General features: G+C 38.7%; 1 protein-coding gene across 1 annotated transcript in view; it reads left to right on the top strand.

Moving 5' to 3' along the window:
• ANKFN1 (ankyrin repeat and fibronectin type III domain containing 1) overlaps window positions 1-19,484 on the top strand; it is a 60,739-nt gene that overhangs the window by 26,251 nt on the left and 15,004 nt on the right. The window contains exons 5-11 of the mRNA XM_010125210.2: window positions 1,046-1,143; window positions 2,656-2,746; window positions 6,452-6,559; window positions 13,072-13,171; window positions 14,335-14,467; window positions 15,070-15,186; window positions 18,788-19,003. Of these exons, the coding sequence (XP_010123512.2) occupies window positions 1,046-1,143; window positions 2,656-2,746; window positions 6,452-6,559; window positions 13,072-13,171; window positions 14,335-14,467; window positions 15,070-15,186; window positions 18,788-19,003 (863 nt within the window). The remainder of the gene's footprint in view (window positions 1-1,045; window positions 1,144-2,655; window positions 2,747-6,451; window positions 6,560-13,071; window positions 13,172-14,334; window positions 14,468-15,069; window positions 15,187-18,787; window positions 19,004-19,484) is intronic.

Genomic DNA, 19,484 nt, shown 5'->3' with positions numbered 1-19,484 from the left:
TGTAAGTTTGATCTGAAGGTACAAGTTACTAAATCCCAGAAGTATGACTCTGGGATTAACCTTAACTCTAATCATGGTACCTGTCATTATTAAAGTATAATTTAAGAAAAGGAGACTGTTTCCCCTACACGCAACCATCAGTTCCCCACTTACATATATTCTTTTTTTTTTAAATCATCTAGTAGTTTTCCTGGTCTGTTTGATATTATTTTACATGCACATTCATTTTTGCAAATACTGAGGAAGAGTGCTGACAGCAGGACTACTTATTTCACAAAAACAGGAGTATGAGTCATCTGTACAAGTTGATGGGAGCACTTTGGTGAAGGTACCTGTTATAATTTAGGCTGCAGGACAGATTGGGAAGGATGTGTCAGCCTAGCACCACTTAATTCACTTCAAAAGTGGATACAACTCAATAGGTCCTTGTGGAGCTCTATAATTTCAGTGACCACAGGAGAATCAGGCTTGGACAAGAGAGCCAGAGCCCACTTGAAACCAATGAAGGGACTCCAGTGAGTGTTGGATCAAGTCCAAGGATGATGTTTCTCTACAAATTAGCCAAGGCAAGGTGATGAGAGTTTTGTGGACCTGTGCAGCCGAAAGGACTCTCTGCCCGTGCCTACCTATGCAGATCCAGTTGCAAAACAGTACTTTTTGTTGGTTTGGATACCTAAACTGGCACATAGCATTAGCGGGTCCAAATCCTCTACTTACTCTTTTCCACTACTTCTCTTTCTTTAAAAGGAAATTGTTTAAATGAGGGCAAATGTTGACTGAATGTCATTTGTATTGCAGTGTATTTTAAAGCATTCTTTCCTGAAAAGCTTTTCAGCAATATTTTGCTTTTCTGTCTCATACACAGAGACATAATTGAATTATTGTGTGAAGTTTTGCTAAACATTATTGTTAAACATTACTTCTAGTATCCGCATGGAATGGGAAACTGCTAGGAGAAAAGTTAACCTGTGAGTGATTCAAGTACTTTGATTTCTTTGCTCGGACTGGTATCTGATCTGATTTTCTCCTGCTATTTGTTTCCTAGTGGAATGGAGCTCTTCAGAAGACTTTTCTCCTTTGATTGGTGAAATAATTATGGATAATCTTCAGTCTTTGCGGTGCACCATCACAGGTCTCAGAACAGTGAGTGCCAAATGACTCGTTTAGATCTTGATGCCCCTTGTCACCCCAGTGAAACAAAGACACTGATAATTTGCATCCGTGCCTGTTGTTAATAACTGTAGAGTGCCTTTCTTCCAGCGACAAGCTCCAGTCATTAAACATAATAGGTCTGGTATCCATAATCCAAAAGTCACAAAGGAATAGACAGGCAGCATGAACTGTTTTATAAGTTGTCGTGCTTAGGGGAGATCAGAAGACTGGAGTGAAAGCTGCTGTTTTCTGGATCACAGGATAATCTTAGTGCAGATCAAAGACTCGTGAAAGATATAGTCTTGACTCTGATGACCAATAGCTAAAATAACAGATCTTTCTCTTCTACTTCTTCCAGGAACACACATGTTGATAGCAATCATTTTCATTTTTGTCATTTATTTTTGTATAAGTGTTTTACACAGATAAAAACGATTGAGAAAATTGCTGAATATTCATATGGATTCTTAAACAGAATAATTTTGACCAGGTGTCTGAAAGTCTTTTTCCTACAGTCTGGTCAAGGGACCATTTGTGCAAGCAAATTTTGATTCACAAAATACTTGATGAAAATAAAGCTTGCTCAAAATACAACTATTTCCACTGGAAACATCATCAGAGGGATCCAGTCCAGCATTCACTGAGCTGGAGCCTTTCCACTGAATTCACTGCAGACTGCATCAGGCCTACAAAGTTACAGTAGGGGGGGAGGCATGCATGTGACCCTTGGCCAGTGCCCCAAAACACGGGCTCTCAAAATGAGAGAATTAACTTTAAAGAGTAAGTATTGGGCACAATATAAATCCCTCTTCATACAATAGAAAAAAATACCTTTTTTTCTAGGCTTTTATCTGAGGAAATCTTTGATTTGAAGCACACTGTCTTCCAAGGAGCTGCACCACAATATGCATTTACTCTGTTTCTCATTTTCTATCAACAAAACAGAGTAACTGTTCTTAACTTAATATTAAGCAAGCTTGCACAGTCACCTCCATAGGCACGTGTTAAGAACAGCATTTGCTGTGTGTTTCTCTATACTCTCCAAAATATATAACATATTTAAATTAAAAGTTAAACTTTCAGAAGTGCTCTCCATCAGCCTAGATTTATGCATCAAAATCAGTGATAAAATCTGACTGACTTCAGTGGCAGCCAAACAGAGCTTCACCCTTTGCTGTGCTGGTAGAGAGACTGTGAAATACAACAGGAAAAAAGTGGAGTCCCTGTTCCTGAAGACTGATTCTTAGAGGTCCCAGGGTTCGGCTTTGGTAAAAGAGATTGCAGTTGTCAGTTGGAATTTATGTGTTCTCTTAACCCTCAGCAGATCAGCTGTCCTGAAATCTTTGTATGATAGCTTAGTCTGCCATGGTGCATCAACTGACGCCACTGAAAGCTATTTAAGTTTTTCAAGGAAAACATCTTTGGGAGGGACTGCGTTCCAGTTATTACAGCCAAGATTTGGAGTCAGGTGATAGTTCTGACTCCAGTTGTTTCCGTTTGCAGGGCCAGAGGTATTATGTCCATGTTTCAGCATACAACATGAGAGGATGGGGACCTCCACGCAAATCTACTCCTGCTTATGCTTCTCCTTCAAGTAGGTGGAGTTTGTCTACCCTTCTGGTTTGATTAGTGATGTTGCTTTGTAAGAATTTCTCCTTCTTCAAAGAACAGGAAAAGACAAATATTCTGGAGTTCATGGTTTAATTGCCATGTAATCTAGGAGTGTAATAATAAATAAATAAAACTCAACTCCTTCCACCTCCAAAAAATAAGCAAAATAATCATATATGGATATCTGTTTGTCTTGTCTTTTATTCTTCTTCAATTCTTTGACAGAACATTGTCATCTAGTCACTGACCTTTTTAAAAAATTAGAAATACTTTGACCGTAATTTATTTTAACAGGGTTCTGCTATATGTAACCTCCTTTGTCAGTACATGAATGGATCAAAATTTGATCCCTTCTTATAGCATCCTGTATGTGAAACACTGTAGTGTGGACACGCGTGTTGATAGCATCTAGTCCATAAGCACTACAATGTTCCAGACATGTCCAAAAGCCTTTCTTCCAATTCAAACCTATGACAGGTTTTCTCAGACTCCATTAGGACTATGATTTTTCATCAGTAATTTTTAATCTATTATAATCACATTGTGGTGTTTGTTGCTTTTCCAGATTTAGTGTTCACTGCCAAACTGCCTCAGCATATTACAGCTTCCCTCGTATTGATTAATGCAGTAAAGTGGGACTTTTCATTTTATTGCATTAGCACTTGTTTTTATTAGGGTAATGTAACAATTTAATAACCTTGCATGCTAATGTGAGAAAATAAAGCACGCTGTACTTACTCTCAGTAATCATACTGGAGAGGGTTGGATAAATGAGGCTCTGGTGGTACCGTTGTCCCATTTTGCTTCAATTTTGCTTGTTTACCCCAGAATAAAACCAGAACTAGGCTAAAGAAATATTCTGTTTAAGAACAAAAATGTGCTTACAATTGTGAGGCAAAATTCTACTCTTGGCTATGTGGATAGCACACTCCTATGGGGTTGGTTTGAATAACTTAGTGACACGAAATTACCTTGACTGTAGCCAGGTATAACTAGTCAGGATTTGGCCTCACAAACTAAAAATTTACAACAGATTCTTTTACAGTAGTTGCTAGTTATTCAGCTAAATATCCCCAAAGAATGGGGCACTCCTGGCAGGACAGGTGGCATTTAAGACTGTAGCTTTGAAGGACACGAACTTCTGCTTTGAGCATATTGCATTGTCTTCCCTGTGCATTTCTCGTCCACTGTTATTAACCTTCAAACACCTGATAATATGTGCCAGTTCCAAAGCTTTGGGATGTAAGGGAAGTTTTCCTGCAAATTTCAGTGGATCAACACAAAAACTATGCAGAGAATTAAGTTCATTTCCCATGTTTAGTGCCTCAGGGATTCTGGGCTTTAGCATAGCAGAAAGTCCTAGACTTGCTGGCATTAGGGCCGTGTTGTCATATGCAGCTGCTCAGAACTCAGCTAAGTCCCTGCTTCTACCCAAGAGAGCAGAACCACCCATGGCAGTACCACTGACGTGCATGGAACACCGGGGGTGTTTCTCTGAAAGGCAGCCAAGGTAAACAAGAGGAGTCTTTTGGACTTCCCTGTAGGAGAGCAGGAACATCACTTGATATATATGGAACTTTTTGTGATTTTATGGCAAAGAGAAATGTTTCTTCAGGGATATATATGTATGTTTTCTTTGTTGGTGAACACAGAAGCATTAGGCAGATCCAGTTCCCTGTACATACATAGCTGGCAAGAATGTGGTATTTTCATTAAGTATTCTTAGTGACACATGCTTAAGCTTTACAGCAAGTGAGACCATCAGAGCCTAAATGTAAATTCTTTTATTACCTAATACAAATATCAGAATTATAGCTTGAGAGACAAGAAGCTGTTTACTGCTGCAGTTACTGGGGGCAGAGCTTCTTTATCCATGTGACTGCCTTCACCATTGGTTTTGAAAACTGGCAGATTTGTGCTTGGCAAGAAGACAGCAACCTGAAATTACACCAGTGTTGCATAACAAAATATGGCTCTGAGCTAAAAATTAAATGTGAATACATTAATACTCTACAAAGTTGTCTGTTAACAGCAGCCAAAAGAACATGCTAGGGAAATGAAAGCTTCAGGGCTTGATCCTGATCCATTCCAATCCCAGAGCAGCAAAGGTTAGTGACATCCTTGGAGATGTATTCGTGTAGCATGACAGTGAATGCTTGCCACTGTCCTCATGTTTCCCCCACATACACAGTAGCAGCCTGGAAAGTGGTGGCCAGTGTTGTGTAGCTGGTCAGTGAAATCATAGCAGACAGTAACATGTCTAGGCTTATCCATTAGCATGTGAGTGACGGACAATGAGGGAAGCTAGTCTGATTTCCCTGTCATTTTTAAGGTAGTCAGCAATCTGAAGGCTCAAAAGGTTTGGAAACTGGGACAGAGAAATCATGAGGCTGTTTGAAAATCTACCAGTTTGATGACACCAAAGCACTTTGAGATTGGTGAGTTCCAGTTGCTTCCTCCTGGCTGCTCACAGGAGATCCCTACACAGAGCTATAAATGCAGCTGGCCATTATCTCTGCAATAGCATCCAACATGCAGGATAGCCACTCTGCAGCTGTTACAACTGCCCACAGGCTATGAGGATAGCAAATGTCTTCTCTTTCCACCCTTTCACGGGGCTTACTCTAGATGCTATACTAAATGGCAACAAATATGTATTTATATCCCTGGCATAGTGAGCCCGTTGGAAGGAATGCTTGACTCCAAACTTGCACTAGAAACTAGATCTGAATACTTGGTGAGTGAGCAAACTGTTTCTTGGTGACTGTGCATACATACATGGCCTCTATGCCACAAGATGGAAGCATGCCTCCCTTGCAGACAGATCTCTTAATACCTTGATCCACCATTATTTTGAGTCATGAAACTGGTGCAATACTTTTTTCTCATTATAAAGAAAATATTAAAATAGTCAAGTCTGGAATTAAAAAGCTCCTATCCAACACACGCTGTTTCATCCTCCTATTTGTGATAAGATTGTCTGTTTTTTAAAATCAAGATTGAGATTGTAGCTAGCAGCAAATGAGTGAAAACAAAGTCTTTTGTAGGCTGAAGGTTATGTGGGACAGAAACCGCAGCTTCTTGCCTCACGAGTGCAGTGCTGAGCAGACCGCAGACTCTAGGGCAGGAATTGTCAGCATTTGTTCAGGCCTCTGCTGGGAGCAGATTTTCAGAAGTGATTTTACTCAGAATAGATTTCTCTGGCTACAGAGCTAGCTCTGGATGTAGGAAGATGTTCATGCTCTGCTTTGCCATTGGTTTCCTATATAACCGTAGGAGAGTCCTTTAGCCTCCCAGTGTCTCAACAAAACGCGGAGGGAGGATTGGTGTCATCTTAGTGAGGTACTGAGAGTGTCAGCATGGTACAGGCTCGGACACTGTGGTCACAGACGCCATTTATGTACTGCAGAGAAATAGCCATTGTCTAGCCAGTCACTACAGGAGCTTCTAGGAGCTGATTGTGAGCCCTTTGTTAATAATCATTATGATTAATTACCTAGCTGGCACAAGGCAAAGGAAACTTATTGTACAAGTAAAAACAGCAGACTTAAAAACAACTGACATTTTTTCCTGTATTCCCAGATGTAAAACTCCTCTACAGCCAAGAAATATCAGAGGTAAGAAAGTATTTTAAAACCCTCTCCTGGTCCTTTGTATTTCATTTCTGTTTATTTCCTTTGTTCAATAGACTGGAAAGACTGCAGTGGAAGAGAAGCTCGGCACAGGGGACACACTGAGGCCCTGGAACGTCTCCTTCAGCAGGTTCGAGCAGCTCATCAGCATTATAATTGCAGAGGTAAGGATAAATATCTATGTGGTAGGGCACCAGCTGAAGCCTCTGTGGCGCCTGTAATTTTAGCAGTTTTCTAACTAGGTCATACCTTCTCATTCATCAGGAAAAGAAAGATATTAATATTGGCCCATCTGGAATCACTTAAGCGCACTATCTTGCTCTTAACCCTTGAAATTATTTGGACTAAAACATCTGAAAGTTAGAATGCACACAAGCACAGACACACCCTTTCTCCCTCTCTACTCTACGCACCTATTGATTTGTTTTTTCCTACAAATTACTTTCACACAGGATTCCACTAAACTCTCTTTTATTTTTTCATATAAAGAAATACTTTAGAGAGTTAACAACTGTTTTGGATCAAGAGAGGGGACTTGGCTGCCTCCAAATGGAAGACACTAAGTACTCTAGTGGATATGATGCCAATCTATAATGAAAAATACTTGCACAATACGGTGGGAAGATAAGATTGCTACATTTTCAAATAGAATGGATCAAAACTAGGAGAGAGTTCGAATCTCAGCCAGCTCTTTGCTCTTCATTCATGAGAAACAGACTGTGCCTTTAATAGCTCAAGAGCCAAGGCAGCAGCTTGGCATTCTTTTTAAAGCATATATAAAAACTCCTGTTCTATACGGGTTGTTGAAAAGTACTATTTATTTTCTTAAAATAAACTTCTAACTGGAATAATGCTTCATTGCAAAGGAACTTCTTTTAAACTGAAAAGTTGAACTACCATGAAGTTTTCATTTTTCTTCACCTAGTATGACTGATATGTCAAGCTGCATCAATTGATTTAAAATCACAGAAATACTTAGGGCTAAAATCATCCAGCTGAAATGGAAAGATGCAGCCTTTGTTCTTTACGTGCAAATATGTCACTATCATGGTGATCCACAGTCTGCCACAACGCATTGTAACCATAGCAACTTGAACTATTGAGCTATGTTACTTGGAAAGGGAAAGGAGATATTGCAAGAAAATGTTGTTTCTCTTATTAAAATTCATACAAGCCCTATCACCTGCAGGTGGTCTTGGTACTGAAAATACAGATGATGTGTTCTACCTCTTACATAGCTTTTTCATGCTATCAAAGAACTCTTTTTTTTCCATGGTATTGTTTTCCCTTTCTGAAGCTTGTGCATATCTCAGGTCTTCCAAGCCACCTTCCTAGTCACAGAAAATAAGTGATGGAGCATCTGAAAATATTCTCAGTATAAACTGGTTTACTAACGTAGCAGCCCAGAACAGAAGCAGTTACGAACAACATGCAGAAAATCCTTCCTTTTGGGAATCTGACACCAGTGCCTGGTTCTTATACAATTCCACTACTCCAGAAATTAACCCCAGTCTCAAAGCAAAGAACAGACAACTCTGTTGTTAATTTCCTAACTCCTTTTTCTTAAATAATAAATAACAACAATATAGAAAATCCTTTTAGAGCAGAACATGTTGCATGTATGAAAAGAGGATGTGGGAGCTTACATGTGGCAGTACTACACCGTAGAGTCAGCTTGAGCAACACCCTTGCCTCCAACCAAATAAAAATCTCATAATTGCTTGTAATGCTAGCATTACACAGTAGTATATTTTGGATAAATCAGGGTTGTAACATAATAAGACAGCCTTTGGAATTTGCCTTAAATATATGACTGATGTCAATACTTTGTGTTTCGGTAATTTGGTAAAGAATCAAAACAGAGAGTTTGCAGAAAAAGTAAGAATTATGACATCACTTTGACTCTGCAATTTGACTCTGGTATTTATCAGCCTCAGTGAAATCTGAGGAGTTTGATCAGGGATCTGAGATAAGCTGCTATACCTGACTGAAAAGTCCAAATAATGGCTTTTCACATTTTTACAGAGGCCTGAGCTAGATTCTTGATTAAGGTAAATCAACATGATTCAACTCACATGGATAGAAGTCAGCATGGATATGCTGTTATGCATAAGCTGAGGACCTGCCCAGGCATCTAACCATTTTTTACCATACTTCTCTTTACCACACTGATTATACATTAATATTGTAACCTCTGTCTTCCTCATTTGGTTTAGAGATGTCAGTAAATAGCTGGACATTGTAGAGTATCCTTGAGTCTGCTTACCACCACTGATCTGCTGTGGTTACTGAATGAGAGCAAAATCAAGCTCTGCATTAATTAAAGCTAGGTGACAACAAAGACAGGACTCAAACCTGGGGTCTTGGCACCTTGGCTTTTCACTAAGCGATTCCTCTGCAGGATATCACACTCATGATTCTCAGGCTGGCTGAAGGAGAGTGGAGGAGGAGTGCAAGAGAGAGGGGAAAAACAGAGAGGGTAATTGATCTAAAAGGTCTGAGATTACTTGGGTACTATAGGCAAAACCCTCAGAACACAGAGAAGGTAGAAGAGCAAGGCTGTGTGCTAGTGCTCCAGCGTGATCTGGGAGGGTTAAATCGCCCAGATTCCAGGCAGATCTCCTGGCCAAGTCTGTTCATTCAGGCTTTACACTGCAGCCTGCCTTTTGCCCTGTGCTTTGCATTGCAGGGGCTGAAGAAACAAGTTTACAAAAATACCAGGAAGAATACACTGGAATGTACAGTGAGTTTAAGAGCTTTTGGAATTAGATCAGCTGTTGCTTTTGAACCTGCTCTGTGATATGATGCAATCTCCTAGGGAATTACTTAGGAAGCTTTGCTTTCATATGTTTAATCTTCTGGAAAACCCTGATGATTACAAACAACAGTCATCCATTTGTCTTCATAATACCATGCTACAGACTATCATAACTGAATTACTACAATTGTATGTCCTGGCAACACTTCAAATGTATTTTTTAAGTATTTTTTTTCTTGTAGATCATTCTTTCTAAACAATTCTGAGTGGATTAATTGTGTGACGCTTCATTAAGAAAAGAACTCGACTTTTCAGTAAAATGCTTACCAGATATTTTCTTTCTGAAATTTGGTTGAAACATATTTCACTAGACAATCAGAGGTGAAATCAAAATGTTCTAATGATAATTTGATTCACAAGCAGACCACATAGTTTTATTACATTTTAAAAAGAGAAGGACATTTAAAATCTTTGTATTATAATTATTTGTGAGAATATACTAAAGCAGGCTTGTGAATCAAGCTGTAGACTGAGAAGTTCAGGTAGCGAATTGCAGAAGTTACAATTTCAGCTGTTGAGCCAGACTTTGTAATCTAAAATATACCACCCAGTAATACGACTGTCATGCCAATAGCTTCTTCATGAGACACAGAATTTTCTTTTGAAAGACATCCCACCTTGAGGTGAGCTAATACAGAATCCATCATGGTCTCAAGCTATGGAGGTGTCTGGCCACTACGTATGTCTTTAACTTCTGTGTGGAATTACGTCTCTATGCACATTATCCCAGTGTCAGTTGTCAGCACTGCTAAAAATGTGCAGCTTTAAATTAAGCTTGAATTTGTCTGGAAGTTTCCAACTCTTTGATGTATTTTCATAAAGTTACACAGTTAGTGAAAACTTTAAACCCAATTTTATGCCCTCCACTAGGATTTCAGTGCGAGCTAGCTCATCTTGTGCTAATTTGCTTCCTTATTCAGGGTCATCCTAAATGATATTTAGCTGTTCCACAGCCTGTCTGATTTGTGGGGCTAAGATCTTAGATAATTTTGCACTGAGGGACTTTACTTCACATCTGCCCCACTTGAGGAGAGGCACCCGCTTGTCTAGTGCTAGGACAAAGAACTCCAGATGGTCTTCCTCCTCAGAGAAATGGCACGGCATAACAGACATTCCTCCAGAGCAGAGACCCCAGATGCATACTAGCAGCCTGAGTTTGCAACTTGTCCTCATTCTTCCACAACTGACTTATGTTGCTTTTAACGATCTGGTGTATTTAAGTGAACTGCAAAGAAACATTTCTGTATCCTACCTGAGAAGAGAAAAATTGCTAATGTTGTAAATACACCTTTGTAGTTAATTGCCTTTTTCAATCCAGGTTTGCATGCTTCTGATCTAAATCTGGATCGGAATGGATCTGGGATCACTGGAAATTCTCTAATCTCAGCCACTCTTTCTTCACTTCTGAGCTTCTGTTAAAAGAGCTCACAACTCCATGGCTGTATCATCTATTCATAGGAACTTATTTTATTGTTACTGGTGCTTCTGTATAAAGGTTACTCTATGTTATTTTTTAGTTAATTAAATAACAGACAAAGTTCCATTTTCTGTAGATCCAAATTATCCTTTAATCTCAGCTCCATGGTTTTTGGCTTCTAGACACACTACACTGCAAAACAAAAGAAAATAGCACTGTAGGAGAGTTTACAGTCTCCACCAAGTTTTACATTATTTCTTTTGCTGTTGGCTTCTACAAAGCTGTGGACTAAACCCAAACCACTGAATAGCCCAATAACATATATTTAACTTGTAATGTGCCCTCTTATTTTAATGCTGCAGTCTCTCAGTGTTTTATACAGAATTATGTTGCTTTGCCTTCAGCAATTTCCTCCTCCATTCCCTCCATCCTTAATAGAGAAGAAAATAAAAATTGCATAATTCAAATGAAATTTATATTCCTAAATTGGTCTTAACCTTGGAAGAAGGAAACAGTAAGACAGGAGTTTTCATGTAGCATTTGGTTTACATTTCTGTGATATACTGAAGAAAGTTCACCGTAAAATAAAAATTATCTGAGGAGATATGGATAGAAAAAAAAACCAAATTATTTTTTTAAAAGGAAAACAAAGATCCCTTGCATCAAAGGAGCAGTCATGGATTTGGATGAGTCTGTTAAAACTAAACTGAACTGCACATTGGAGAACATGCCATGGAGAAAAAGTTTGCACTGGAAAGACAATGGTTTTGGTGATCTAATAAGTATCATACATCTGAACTCTATGATTTCACCCCCAATAGAACCTTGTTCTCTTTGTACTTGCTGTTCAGCAGAGTGGTAATTATTGCTAACAACATGTCTTCTTTCTGTGGCTTTCAATGTGCAAATTACGGTGCAAATTTATTCATCATTTAAAAATATGTTGAGCACTTCTACAGATGGGGTTTTGACAAGAGCAAATTTAGATGTTCTTTAAATGTTCAAACTTAGAACTCACTAGGGAGACACAGATAGACACCTCCTATTTTGCATTGGAGGTGAGAAATACGTTACTCTGAAAACACCTAAAAGCAGACTGATTAGCAGCATTCAGCAAACAGTTCCTCATGAGTCATATTTTTCCCTCACTGGAGAAGGGTGTCCCTCAAAATGCTTCACGCTTCAGTCTGGATGGGTATCCATGCTTCATCCAAATAAACAGTCAGATCCTGGAAAACTGAGATGTAGTTCCACAGTTACATTTTTCTTTTTGTCACTGTTTTCATCTCTCTTTTCAGACCACAGTAAATATCTGAATAATTAATTTTTTTTAATTAAATGTTTCTGCTGTTTCTCTTACAACAGCATTAAACAGGAGGGACATTGCAAAAGACAGTTCCAAAAAACCCTTGGTTTTAAGCGCCCATTGCTTTTAAATGCCATATGTGGACAACAACTGGCAATACATTGTACATTGTACAGTCCTGCATGTTCCTGACTGCCATCTATTGGCACACCCCCTAAAATCTGCTTACAGGTACACAGGTGGGCACAGCTGTTTCACAGCGCTTGCGAGTTTCAGTTCCCACTGGAAGATTTCTTTGGCTTATGAGGAAACTCAGGCCATGCATGAGAGAAGGAAAGACTTTAAGTCAAATTCATCAAATTGAAAAATGATACAATGTATAAAAAGAATATTGGGCAAATATTTGAATTTATACAATTCTTCTATTGAGAGAGCTGGTCCAGAGATCCTTGCAGTCACACAGCAGGTCTCAGCTTTGACGTGAAGAGAACAAATGAGTTCTTCCTTGGATTCTAGATTACTAGGGAGCAAATGTAAATGTGAAAGCTCTGGAAGCAATAGAGGTGACTGGAAATTGTTGTGATAAGGGAAAAAAACCCAAACAAAAGCACATGCATTTAATGTGCTACAGAGAAAGAGGAGGATCAATCTACTTGTTTCCTTAAAGCTTTTACTTAGATTAGACTGGTGATGCTGTGATGTTAGTGATTGCCAGGGTACCAATTATTTCGTTCTTAGAAACTTAGAAACTGAGGAATTACAACACCCTAAAACGTTGACTGATGGTTCAATTGTCTTCTTGGTTTTTTCAGACCATTTGCAAAATTCATACCCATTCTGAACATTACGAATAAGTCGTACCAGTTCAAGCTATACTTTGCCTAGGAGCAAAACATTTTTACCAAGTCTTTTGCTGCAAGTAAGGAAATTGTTTGCTGTCACATTCATCACTAAGATAACGAAAATAGAAGCAAAAGGTTGTATTTGAGCATGTTTCTAAATGTTGTCTTTTGAAAGGAATGTAGTGGGCACTGACGGAAATTTAGTATTGTGGTCTAAGAGACAAAGGTTCTTTATAAGATACTAACAGAAATTTAAGTGCTGGGTTTCGTTTACTTTTTATTTTCAATTTTAGAAAGTTCTAAACTACAGAATGCTGGTCGCAAGCAGTCAGTTTCCAGAAGCCTGAAGCACCTTTTCCATTCATCAAACAAGTTTGTGAAGACTCTGAAACGGTTTGTCATTCATTTTATCTTCCAAACATTCTGAGTTTTAGCTAGCAGTTGTTGCTCTTATGCAACAGTGAAAAGCACCTTAGAAATAGATGTGAAGATTCCACTACCAATGAAAAGCAATCAATCAGAATGAACCTGATCAAATCTCATACTGATGAGGCTGATAGGAACATAATGCTCCAGTTCCTGCTGAAATCAACAGAATCTTTTCGTTGCTACTGTTGGAAATTTATTTGAATTGTAACAGAGTGAAATATTCTGTGCAGACAAAAAGTGCAGTTACTAAGGTATTTTGGAAGTACTGCCTCTGATGCTGCTCAATAATGAAACTATGGTATTTATTTCATTCATAATGTAAAATGCAGGGCTCAGGTAGCATGTTTTAATAGTCCAGTGGCAACAAGTAACACATTTAGAATTTTCTAACATCTTTAGATAGGTTTGCAATCCAGTATGACCCAAAAAACCCTCCGCCTTGATAATTTATTTTAGCAAATGGAAGTTGCTTATGCTGGATTATTTCTTCTTTCATCGCCAGGAGAGTTCAGTTTGCTTTTTCTTCTTTGTATTTTGATAAGAGTTTTATTCTTTCAGAAGAGCTCTCCAGAGTCTTTAAATTCCCTAAGGCAACTACTTAACGTGTGCAACTAATTGCAAGCGTAAATATTGAAAGGAATGATCTCTGTAAACAGTTTTTCAGATATGCTGGCCAAATTACACTCAATTACACTAATGTAAATCCATAATAACCGGCCTGATTTCAATTGAGTTACTTCAGATTTACTCTGAAGTAAAGGAGGGCAGAACTAAGCCCATTAATGACAAAAAAAAGTTTTAGTAACATTTCTGATTTCTAAAGGGCATAAAACCTCCATTGTGTACTGTTTACTCTGGCAAAATTCTTACTAAAACTGACTTCAGTGGCTTGCACAGATTCGTAGTTTCTTGGATTCTTGTAGTCTTACATCATCTAAAGTGATAAGCTTTCCAAATATTTTTCAGAGTTCACTGGCTGAAGTTGCATGATCTATATAACACAGAAGTTGAGACCAGATGATTCTATTTGTCTCCTCAGAACTTAACATCTGTGGTTCTTGACTAAAATTTGGCATGGATGTGAGTAGACAGGAGAGGTGTTTGACAATGTTTCCTTCTTTCTCCAGGGGACTCTACTTATCTGTTATATTTTTTTACAAAGACAATTTATTGGTAACCAATGAAGATCAAATCCCAATTGTGGAAATTGATGACTCACACAGTAGTTCAGTTATGCAGGATTTCCTGTGGTTCACAAAGGTAACAGAAGCCTAATTTCATATATTGCTTCTACAGATTTGTCGCTAGCAATGCATAGGCCTTAGCTCATCATTCGGAATATATGAAATTATGTCATTAAAAAGCTAAATGATTAAGTACTTTATCTTTCACTCATGTTAAAATGCAATTTTCACAAACCATTTACATGGGTCAAATTCACAATTAGCTCTTTTAAATGTATGATCCTACATAAATTATTGCTACTTGGGTACATAAAGGTTTCATGAACATTTAGAGGAAGATATAACCTACAGAAATAACTAGAAGCTTTAAAGTTGGCATTATGGTTATGCCATCATTCAAAATATCTTCACACTATTTTTTATACCCCAAATAAAAGTAATTAAATTTTACACAATAATCCAAAAAGCAATTGAAATACGTGCATGATGTTTACAGAACAACAACTGTGTCTGATTCAATATCTGTTTCGTGTTTATCTAGGCAACTCATTGCCATCCGCAACAACTCAAAATAAGCAATATCTGCTGATTTTTCCAAGTCCAAAATGCTTTTTGTTTCATTTCTACTTTTGTAAATGCTGAGAACAAAACCTGATTGAACTGGATATATTTTTGCAGTTGAGTTGCATGTGGGATGATATCAGATGGCTGAGGCAGAATATGTCTATATCCATGTCCTCGTCAACAGCGCTTCAAGCCAGGCAAAAGATGCTTTCAGCAGCAGCACAGCTACAGGTTGGTTGCATTGCGTATTCCTAGCTATTCACTTAGCGGCTTTCAGATCTCTGAGGGATAGTACTGCCAGCTGTCCTACGGTTCACCACTCCCCACTGGTCTGTTATTAGGAGCAGCATTATCATCTACAATGAAATGAGCTACTGAGCCTCTCTTGCCAGCTGACAGGCCCGTGGGTTTGCACATTGGGAATTCAAGAGTTGTAATCTTAATATTTGCTGGCCTATCAATTATTAATATAGTAACGAAGCATTTAAACTCTGGGTGAGATTTAGCACTCCCTTGTGCTATACGGGAACCTGCAGCAGTAGGTGGCTTCTGTCCCTGACAGGAAGGACAAGTAGACTGCTGAAGTTGCCAAAACAGTACTGTTGATTCACCCACGGCTTACAGACTGCTCAAGTACAGCTTCTAGGGCAGAACTACGCTCTTTGACAAACAGGGTGGCTATAAACATGAATCTTTCGTTAAGTTCTTAATTGACTTGCCAAAATTTTAAAGACAAAATGTACAGAGAACCAGTCAGAGACCTATTTAGACCCTTAAAAACAGAGACTAAGAGAGTTTAAGTCATGCATAGATCTTGTGCTGACCCCTCAGCAGCGTGGTAAGGACAGCAGCACTACGTGCAGTATTCATATCATTTTGTTAAGGCATAGCAGTGACTCCCAGGATCGTTCTCCTTCCAACCTGAACTACAGATAAACCTGGGTGGTACTGAAGAGGCCATCTAATCCTTCTGTGTCTCGGTCCACTATTTCTTATGCAAATAATAATTACACTTTCTCCAGCAAAACATTTTGACATTAATTGTAAAGCTTTTGAAGTATAGGTTTCATGGTAACATGAAATGTCAAGCTGGAAGGCAGACACTTTCACAAAATGTTTACTTTTGTGGGAAAATACGTTTTCAAAAAGATACGTGCATAATTCTTACATAAAAAGTATATCCAGGCCTCAGTTTCTCCTATCTTTTGTTTGAATGAAGTCACCAAAGCTTCCCAGAAAAATCTATAGTACAGTCATGGAATTAATGAAGATCTTCATATTGCTTGGCTCGTGCGTTAGCCATACAGGCATCCCTCTTGTTATTGCCAGTCAACACAATAAGCTGGGTTTTATAGCAGCTATGAGAGCCAGATACTTTGTGGCCGTTATTAAGAATATCCACGTGGGGTTTGTTTTACATCTTTTGGCAAAGCAGGCTGTACAGGAGAGTAGCCTTCCTGGGCAACCACCTGTCTTGACTGATTTCCCCAAAGAATCCCGAAATAGATGGAATGCCAGTTTGCTGTACCTTTATTGGAGGACCACCTGTGTTAAGCAGCAGCTGCTTGTCAGTCCTTTGAGCTGCCACTAGAGAAAGTTTTAACTGTATCTTCTGAATGTTCCCTCTGGTGTGGTTAGCTCAGCTCAAGTAGCACGTACTCCTTTGGTTAGCTCAGCTTCATTCCTGCTGTGCAGATTGCCTTTAACAGAGCATTGCTGGTATGCACCGACTGCACTGCGAGATAACCACGATTCCTGGTACACTGTGTTATTATTTGCTACCAGAGATGTTAAGAGCAGAGCTTCAAGCACAGAGATATAGCAAAAGTGTCCATGTGGTATATTGCTCTGTTGAATTTCTGGCAAATTTATTGTCCTTAACGTTTGTTCTGTTAGCTTGGTCCCCTGATGAACAGAGGGACTGTCACCGATGCGCCAGCCTCTCACGGTGTGTGGCCTAGTGGGATCCACCAATGGAAGGATCTCAGTAAAGTTTATATGGTTGAATACATTTTATTGAGGCAGTTAATAGACTGACTCCACAGGAATTTAGGACAGAACGGAAAAGATCAGTGACAAGACAGCTGCTAAGGGATTAGATCAGTAGATTCAGAGACAATGGGGACTGTAATTTTGCCTGTTGTTATCACTAGACAACAGAAGCAAACAAAACACAAGTGATGGGGTGCCAAGCTAAGCAGACACAACACTTTTTTAGTACATGAATTAGTCACATGTAAGTACCCCCATTCTCTATGCTGGAAGGCCACTCAGAATACAGTCAGTGACAGTAAAGAAGTTTGTTTCCCTCTAGGCACATTCATGTGTTGCAGTGATTAATATGACAACGAGATGGCTAACATCTACCTGCAATGCTTTGTCCCACCTGTGGACATGTGAATTAACACCAAATGTATTCTCAAGACAGCCAGTGTTAATCAGTTACGGAGGGTAACCTCAAAAGGCCGAACAGCTGAAAAAAGAAGAGGGGAGGTGCTGTATAGACATCAACAGTATGGCCTGGAAAGGGGTGCATAAAGCTACAATAGCTAAGTTACGCCACATAAAGGCCAGTCACTGTGCTGACTACCTAGAACTTATAAGCAATTCAATAATGCAGTTTATAGGGAAATATTGCATGCTAAGTACAGATAAATAATTTCAGGGTAATCTATCCATTTACAGTGTCATTAAGTTAATGGACAGCAGTTCCCTAAACATACAATGTGCTACATTGTGAATTCAAGATTTCATTTTAAACTACCCGCATCCCTTTGCAGCTTACTGTAGATCTCTTGAGAAGTCGCAAAGTAATGAGCATATTTTAAATGTTAGGCATTTTTCTTTAAGACATCTGGGAATCTCTTCAGTGGCTGGTCACTGGATTGAGTGTGTTTGCACCTATAAGCAGATGCCTTACTGTGTGAGGAACGGGATTTTGACCAAAATATGTATTTTATGTGGAGTCTTTTAAAATTACTTTTCTTTAATCCTCACATATTTTCCTGGAGAGCTTTGCCCTGGTAGTTTGTTAGTTTCTGCCGATTTTGTCTAGCACATTCTTGGTATCTGAAGTAAAAGGAAAAGGGTCCGCATCTCTTCAAATTCTTGTGTTCCTTCACAAACACTCCACCGTTCAGGTCCAGAATTATTTATATTCAACACAGATATGAGGGCCTCTTGCTTTTGTTGCTGAAAATAATCTGAATATTTTTAAAACAAAGAATAGGAAATTGAGATTATAGTTGATGACCCAAATAGAAAACATTTGAAGTGTCCATTATGGACAATCTGGAGATAGAGGAAGAATTTTCTATCATCTCTGACATTTGGTTATGGGGAGGTTAAGATAAGCACCTAGCTCTTCAGTAAGTTCAAATCAGACGGGCTTCACTGATACCAGAGGAATCACCACCAGACCAACACTGGGTGCTTTTGAAAATGTCATACTTTATCTTTACGTAACTGGGGAAAAAAAAATAGGAAGTTCTGTCCAAATAAGTGAATTACTTTGCAGTGTTTCCTTTTCCAGAGGTACTAGGTTTTAATAGCCTTTTGATGTTCTCCATTAAATGTTGGACTAAACACTGCTGGACCAAATACATCAAAGGATCCGCAATTCAATCCACAAACACAACCTAGGGAAAAACTTTTCTTTTTGCCACTGAATGATACAACTGAAGGGCGAGGGTTTGAGAAACACTGTGTCTGTTTTTGTTGAAGACAATAGGACTGATGTCAGTGAGCACAAAGTTAAGTTTCAAAAAATACCACTCTCCTGATAGGTGATAAATAACTTCGATTTTTTTTTTTAATTTTGCTTGTTTTCTAGAATTTGCTGGGAACTCACAACTTAGGCAGAGTTTTTTATGAGCCAATCAAGGATCGACATGGCAATATGCTGATAGTTACTATAAAAGAAGTGGAGAGTCTTTATTCATTTTTTAATGGCAAATGGATGCAGGTATCCAAACTACAAAGCCAGAGGAAATCCCTTTCAACTCCAGAGGAGCCAACAGCATTAGACATCTTGCTTATAACAATCCAGGTAGTGCTTCGCTTCTCTTACTGTATGTTATTTGCTTTTGTAAAGCCTGTGCCAGAGGCCTGATTTTTGGAAGAGTCTTGTAGAATTTTAGGCCTTAATCCAGTGCCCAATAAAATTAATGGCAAGCCTCCCATTGAAAGCAAAGACTTATATTACTTCCAGTGGGTCTGGGATCAGATCCCTAGTATGTAAAATATCCATGAGATTTTAAAGAAATTGCTTCAAAGTCCTAGCAGAGAATGGTAGTTTCTATCAGTTTCGGGAAACCATGCTATAGAATTCTGTAGGAAGGGATATAAAAACCTTTAAAATTCTCTGGGATGTTCTTAAGCACCTATACAGACACTTAAAATTTCTACACTCCATAAGATTTTTCCATCCAACCATGAACACTAAATCTAGGTTTAAAACCTTACTGTTCTACTTAATAAACGTGTTCTGGGTTCAGAGTTCCTTGGAGCCTGGTATAGTTGCTAAAGAA

This window comes from Chlamydotis macqueenii, chromosome 18, assembly GCF_036417535.1.
Source record: "Chlamydotis macqueenii isolate bChlMac1 chromosome 18, bChlMac1.mat, whole genome shotgun sequence".
Lineage (NCBI taxonomy): Eukaryota > Metazoa > Chordata > Aves > Otidiformes > Otididae > Chlamydotis > Chlamydotis macqueenii.
The sequence above is the reverse complement of the archived record's forward strand: the minus strand, read 5'-3'. Positions and strand labels throughout refer to the sequence as shown.